At 42.9% G+C, this 7,500-nt stretch overlaps 1 protein-coding gene across 7 annotated transcripts in view; it reads right to left on the minus strand.

Annotated features, from left to right (window-relative positions):
- The window catches only part of LOC135105079 (uncharacterized), a 190,212-nt gene extending 187,836 nt beyond the window's left edge, over window positions 1–2,376 (minus strand). For 5 of the 7 annotated variants that reach the window (XR_010270690.1, XM_064013028.1, XM_064013025.1 and 2 more), the window contains exon 1: window positions 2,273–2,376. Coding sequence is in view for 4 of the 7 variants with exons in the window: in XM_064013028.1 (XP_063869098.1) it covers window positions 2,273–2,301 (29 nt within the window). In the remaining 3 variants the exon portion in view is untranslated. The remainder of the gene's footprint in view (window positions 1–2,272) is intronic. The other 2 variants (XR_010270693.1, XR_010270692.1) reach the window with 1 other exon arrangement.
- Window positions 2,377–7,500: the final 5,124 nt, after the last annotated feature.

A 7,500-nucleotide genomic window follows, 5' to 3' on the forward strand; every position in this document is an offset into this window, starting at 1 on the left:
AATTTATAATCGCTCTGACAATACGCGGGCTTATTTATAGAAGCTTATGCACTTGAGAGGGTTAAATGTAAAGGATGAAATAGTGCTGGTGGTGGTGGTGGTGGTAATGGAGGAGGTGATGGTGATGGTGGTGGCGGAGGAGGAGGAGGAGGAGGAGGAGGAGGAGGAGGAGGAGGACGTGGTGGTGGTGGTAGTGGTGGGAGAGGAAAGAAGAACAACAACAAGACAACAACAACAACAACAACAACAACAACAACAACAACAACAACAACGACGACGACGACGCCAGCAATATCAACAACAATATGGAAGAAGAAGAAGAAGAAGAAGAAAAAGAAGAAAATGAAAGAATTAAAAGAAGAAAGAATGAAAGAAGGACAGTAAGAAAAGGAAAAAAGAAAAAAGATAAAGGAAAGAAGAACAAAAGAAAGAAGACGTGAAAAATATAAAAGAAGGAAAAGAAAAAAATGAATATGTAAAAATCCAGGAAGTTATTGACAGCGTTTCAATAAAGTAAAAGTTCCCCACTATATAATATACAGAATAGCCCATAAGCCTGTCATCTTTAGAATGCCAATAAGGAAGACGAATACTCCGCGTCCAATAACCTAAGGGAATCCCTCCACACGGACAGACTAAAAAAGAATATCATTACTCCAATCTGATTACCTAAAAGAGTACACAGAAAAAAGCATGACATAAATCTGATTACCAAGGAGAATGAGATTAAAAAGTGCCATTACTAGAGTTTTAATAGAATAAAGAAAAGAACATGAAATATAAGTTGTAAAAATCAAATAAAGGATATAAAAATTCAAGATTATTAAAGTAAAAAGGAACAACAACAACAACTACAAAAATCAGGTAGGAAAATCTCTCTCTCTCTCTCTCTCTCTCTCTCTCTCTCTCTCTCTCTCTCTCTCTCTCTCTCTCTCTCTCTCTCTCTCTCTCTCTCATTCCCCTGAAGCCAGATGTCTAACAAAAGCTTCATCGATCCTTGTAGCTTCTTTATTTGCTCGGGTTGATGGACTTTTCTTCTCCTTTTATTTCTCTTCTTTACAAAACTCTTATTCTCCTTTATTTAATCGTTCCTTCACATCATTTCTTACCTTTCTCTCCTCTTCTCTTTCTCTCCTTTCAGTCCTCACGTTATTTCATCCTCTTTCTTTCTTCATCTTCCTTTTCCGCGTTTCTTTTCGTATTTCTCTTTTCCATCAGTTCTCACGATATGCCTCCCTTCTCTCTTATTCTTCTCTCTCCCTTTTTCTATCGTTACTTCTTCGTCTTCGTCTACCCTTCCATTCCTTTCAGCTGGACGCGGACCCAATAAACACCAAGCAGCAAACGTGTGATTTCTTCTCAAACATAATCGGATTGGGCAAGTGAACGCGGCACGGGGCACCTTAGCAGCGAACTTGTGGGGTCGTTCTTGGGAACCGCTTGACGGTGAAAATGGAAGGTAGAGAGAGCGAGGGACGAAGAGGAGGGACAGAGACCAAAGGGAGAAAAGGTATATTGCGAGTAGAAAGGTTACAAGAAGGAGAGCGTGAAAGGAAATGGAGAAAATGCAGGAAAGTGTGGAAGAGTGGTGTGGAAGAGAGAGAGAGAGAGAGAGAGAGAGAGAGAGAGAGAGAGAGAGAGAGAGAGAGAGAGAGAGAGAGAGAGAGAGAGAGAGAGAGAGAGAGAGAGAGAGAGAGAGAATAAGTGAAAGTAAAGTGGAGAGGAAACGTGGAAAAGTTAGACAGGAAAAAGGAAATGGAGAAAAAAAGAAAGATGGTTGAAACGGAGGGAAAGAGAGAGGTATGATGGAAATCAAGGAAAAGGAAGGATATGGTAATGAAAGCGGTGGAAAATAACAATGAATGTGACATCAATGTATAAAAAAAGAAAGGCATTATTGGAAAAGTTAAGAAAAAGATGGCCAAAAAAAAAAAATGGGATTCGAGTACCACAAGAGACAATAAATCAAAATAAAATCAAACCGTAACACCAAAAAAAAAAAAAATCCAACCAAGCAAATAAAAAAAAACATCACATTCATGCATCTTACAATGAAACGCAATGAAAAAAAAAAAGAGATAGATAAACATATAAAATAAAATTAAATAAATGAATAAATAAATAAACCAACAGCCACCATCACTACTACAATTGACGAAAATAAGAGCAATTGACACACCAGCACCTCACATCCTCCCAAGCTACCACGAACGTTCCATACACGAGCTGAGGAGGGACAGGGGAGTAAACAAGCACAGCAGGACATACGTACCTCGAGGCTCCTGGCGGCGATGTCTTCATTAGGGCGACGTCCTACTGCGGCAAGAAGGAGGCGCAGGTACACCCAAACACACCTGTCTGTCCACCACACACCTGGACGTGAAGAAATAGAAATGGTGTGAGGTTAGAGATAGAAAATGAGAAAGGAAGATGGTTTATAACATGAGGTATTGAGTACACAGACGCGAAGAAGTACTAGGGTAAGGTTAGAGATAGAGAGGGAGAAAGAAAGGCGGAACTGAACATGAGGTATTGGATACATGGGGTTAAGAAAAGCAGGAAGAAGAAAATGAGATGAAGAGTAACAAAAATAAGAGAAACTGAATACAAGTACACACAAGTATAGATGATAATTTAAACGGAGGTGGGATATGAAGACATGAAAAATAGTGAATATGAATAGTAAAAGAAGAGGATAACTGAGAAATGGAAGTATGGAGGTGTGAGTTACGCAAAACATTTGGAATGATTGAGGAGGGGTGGGAGGGAGAGACGGGGAGAGGGGAGAGGGTGAGGGGAGAGGGCGGGAGAGGAAGAGAAAGTGTCCGATGATCATTATTATTCATAATGGGAATTCCAGACGAGAATAAATTTCACCTGGTAACCAAATATATGTACAGGTTAATCACACACACACACACACACACACACACAGGGAGGAGAGAGAGAGAGAGAGAGAGAGAGAGAGAGAGAGAGAGAGAGAGAGAGAGAGAGAGAGAGAGAGAGAGAGAGAGAGAGAGAGAGAGAGAGAGAGAGAGAGAGAGAGAGAGAGAGAGAGAGAGAGTAATGCAAAACATACAAGAAGAAGAAAGCAAAACGATCTAAAGCACACACACACACACACACACACACACACACACACACACACACACACACACACACACACACACACAGGGCACAGGGAACGTTGCAGTAAAAAAAAAAAAAAAAAAAAAAAAGGAGACGATAAAATGAGGAACAAGCGCCCGGTACAATTAGATCGGACAGGAATTGGCCAAATAAAGACACGTGGATCTCGCTCGCTCGCTGGCCGTCATCTGCGAACACCTTGGCGGCTGGGGAGAGGAAGAAGGAGGGGAGGGAGAGGAGCGTGCAGCCAGCCAGCCAGTCATCGGAGGGAAGCACGCCACACACTCCCAGGCATTAGGTGGCCCCGCCCGAACCCAGAACCCAAGTCTTTGGCCATTATGCATTTTTGCGCAGACGTGGACAAAAGGAATGCCTCGTGCTGTCAAGAGGTAAATGCCTGGTGCTTTTTTTTTTTTTTTGTAGAGGAGTGTGAGGAAGGGAGAGAGAGAGAGAGAGAGAGAGAGAGAGAGAGAGAGAGAGAGAGAGAGAGAGAGAGAGAGAGAGAGAGAGAGAGAGAGAGAGAGAGAGAGATTCTTTATCTTATTATTTTTTTATTATTACCTTCTTCAGCAGCATCATTATTAACCCTTTCACTGCTATGTGATATGTTTCCTTAATCACAAACTACTCTAAGGCATTTATTATTTTATCTACAGCCACCTCTGAGCATAATAATGGTTAGACATTAGATAATCTACTCTTTTCATCCCTCTTCTTCCTTGTGGATATTCTAAAAGATTCTGTACGTTGTCCTTAGTGCTGTGAATTGTGCCATGTCGCAGTGAAAGAGTTAAAATTATCGTTATTTTCATCATTAAGGTACCAAAATATGTAGTAGTGTTAGTAGTAGTGGTAGTAGTAGTAGTAGTAGTGGTGGTGGTGGTGGTAACAGTAACAGTAGTAGTAGTAGTAGTAGTAGTAGTAGTAGTAGTAGAAGTGGTAGCAGTAGCAGTAGTGGTAGCAGTAGTAGTAGTGGTAGCAGTAGTGGTAATGATAGCAGTAGCAGTAGTAGTGGTGGTGGTGGTAGCAGTAGTAGTAGTAGTAGTAGTATTGGCAGCAGTAGTAGCAGCAGCAGAAGCACTTAACAGTGTTGCAGCAATTACATGACACACAAATAACACTTAAAATCGTACGTTTTTAAGTTTCTTTTCTTCCGCTGTTGTTTATGTCTTCCTTTTTTCCTGCCCTCGACCTTCGCCAGCTTGTATGCTCTCCTCGTTCATTGCATCCTTCCACTCTCCTCTCCCTCCAGGAAACTACCATTATCACCACCATTAACAACCACAAATGACTCCAAACCACCATCACCACCACCGCCACCACTCGACCACCATCCAACCATCAACCACAATTAGTATTACAAATTAACCACCTAAGCTAGTAAACACAATTCACAACCACCACCACCACCACCACAACTGCTAACTAAACAAGCCAATCCAACCAGTCATCTTCATCACCACCACAGGCACCACCACTAATAGCATCTGTCTCACCACCACCATCATTCTCCGCACGGATGAGAGAGAGAGAGAGAGAGAGAGAGAGAGAGAGAGAGAGAGAGAGAGAGAGAGAGAGAGAGAGAGAGAGAGAGAGAGAGAGAGAGAGAGAGGGGGGAGGGATAGATAAATGATAATAGCGACACATCCTGTTTAGTTTGCGATGGACGCCAGGAATGATCAAGCTAAATGCCTTCTTGAGAGGATCTGGGAGTAAAAAATAGGGTTCACAGGGAGGGAAGCAGTATTCGATTCTCTCTCTCTCTCTCTCTCTCTCTCTCTCTCTCTCTCTCTCTCTCTCTCTCTCTCTCTCTTGGCGGTAGAAATGCATCATCGGGACGCACAAATTAAACGCACAGACAGACACAGCACTGAGGTATTTAGGTAATTAAGTTTATAGCTTTCAAGTGGCTTTATGTTTGTTTAGACGAGTTGCTTCTTCTTTTTGTTTTATTGCTTTTACTTCTTTTTTTCCTTTTTTTTTGTTTTGTAACTTGAGTGCCTTTTATTTATTTAGTTGTTGTGATGTAATAGTTTCATCAGCCAGTCAGTTCGTTTCTCTCTCTCTCTCTCTCTCTCTCTCTCTCTCTCTCTCTCTCTCTCTCTCTCTCTCTCTCTCTCTCTCTCTCTCTCTCTCTACGTACCACCACCACCACCACCATCACTACTACTACTACTACTACTATTACTACTTTTCTACCTATTGAAGTAAAAGTTCTCTTCGTAAATACTGTTATCATCTAAATACATTCGGCGGTGCAATTTACGCCGGACACCTAAAGCGGCGATCTTGCATTCAGCGTGTTTGTAAATGCAAGGAACACACGTTATTCTTTTGGTCCATTTTTCTATCGCCTTATCGCACCGTATAAACAAAATATTTCTCTCTCTCTCTCTCTCTCTCTCTCTCTCTCTCTCTCTCTCTCTCTCTCTCTCTCTCTCTCTGTAATTATTTATGAAACTATATATCTTCTTGTTTTACAGTCTTTTATTTCCTTTCTTTTGTTTTTCTCGTCCCTTACCCTGGCTCTCTCTCTCTCTCTCTCTCTCTCTCTCTCTCTCTCTCTCTCTCTCTCTCTCTCTCTCTCTCTCTCTCTCTCTCTCGTCCTCTGCCTGCCTTATACGAAAAATCTTATCCAATTAGTATTTCAAGAAGGTGAGAGCGGGAACTAGACAAACCCGCTCCCATCCTCTTCGATCTGTCGCGGTAAAACATTCGAAGCATGCAAATCAAACCAAGGAATCTGTACCCAAAGCGTTTCGCGAAGCCTCGAAGCGGATGACTCGAGCGGGTGATTCACTTTTCGAGACGTCTGACACCCTGAGATCATCCATTGCCGGGCTGTTAATGATCGAGCTTTGACAGGTGTGTTATCAGATACCTGCCTTGGTTAACCCCTCTGACTAATAGATGAGGGAAAGAGAATGGGGGAAGGAGGCAGGGAAGAGCGAGAGGGAATGAAGGAGAGGTACAAAAAGGGTGCATGCGTTCACTGAAGAGATGAGCTGTGGAAATGATGGTGGTGGTGGTGGTTGTGGTGGTGGTTGTTGTTGTGGTGGTGGTGGTGGTGGTTGTTGTGGTGGTGGAGGTAGTTATGGTAGTGGTCAAGTTGTGGTGGGGATGGTTATATCAGTGGTGGTGGTGGTGGTAGTAGTAGTAGTAGTAGTAGTAGTAGTAGTAGTAGTAGTAGTAGTAGTAGTAGTAGTAGTAGTAAGAGAAACAATAACAACAACAGGAAATCAAGAAAAATCGAAGTGACAAAAAATATACGATTTCAACAATGACAATTACGCTTAAATAACAACAATTCTGCTAATAATACCAACAATAAGCAGGAAAAATCACACTGAAACAACACGAGCAGTAACCACAACATCCATCACCATCACACTTAACACATCACCTCTTACACAACCACCACCACCACCAACAGGCCCTTTCACACCCACCTCACGCCCATGTCTACGCCTGCACCTGCCTGCTATGGGCGTGGCTAGCGACCTGCCACGTCCTGACGATTTATCCTCATCAGCGGACGTTGTCACCTGGGCGAAAGCCACGAGGAAGTCAGGTGTTCCTCTCCTTCTCTTCCTCTTCCTCCTCCTTCTCTAGTACTGATTTGCACCCGATCTTTATCACGCCCCTACCATCCCTCATCCCTAAGCATGCCTTCATCCCGCCCTCTTCTTCGGGTAAGGGAGGTAACCGCCAGATCAAGGGTGTGCAGATAAAAAAATAAGGGAGAAGGAGGGTAAAAAAAAAGTTGATTCAATCTCGTGAGGTTTGCTAAAATCTGTCTGATCCGTGAAGGGCCGAAGGGATGTGGGAAAAATTAAGGTTTGGAGAGTGAGTTCTTGGTTAATGGAAGTGTGTGTGTGTGTGTGTGTGTGTGTGTGTGTGTGTGTGTGTGTGTGTGTGTGTGTGTGTGTGTGTGTGTGTGTGTGTGTGTGTGTGTGTGTGTGTGTGTGTGTGTTGTTTTGTATGCGCGTAAAAATTACATAGTACTTCATCAAAGAGATAAATAGGACCTCGATTATTTATGACACAATATAAATAAGACAGTAAGAGAGAGAGAGAGAGAGAGAGAGAGAGAGAGAGAGAGAGAGAGAGAGAGAGAGAGAGAGAGAGAGAGAGAGAGAGAGAGAGAGAGAGAGAGAGAGAGAGAGAGAGAGAGAGAGAGATGAGCTTCAGATTTAATAATATTCAAGTCATATACATCCTTTGACCACCTTTCTCCACCCTCCCTCTCCCTCCCAGTCCTTCATCTCCGTTTTCCTCCAGTCCCTCTTCTTCTCTCCCTCCCTCCCTGCGCCTTGTCAACCCGTCACAGTTGAGGGGAGCTGAGGAGACGTGGTTATGTGGGAGGAGAGG

This window comes from Scylla paramamosain, chromosome 11 (genome assembly GCF_035594125.1).
Source record: "Scylla paramamosain isolate STU-SP2022 chromosome 11, ASM3559412v1, whole genome shotgun sequence".
NCBI lineage: Eukaryota > Metazoa > Arthropoda > Malacostraca > Decapoda > Portunidae > Scylla > Scylla paramamosain.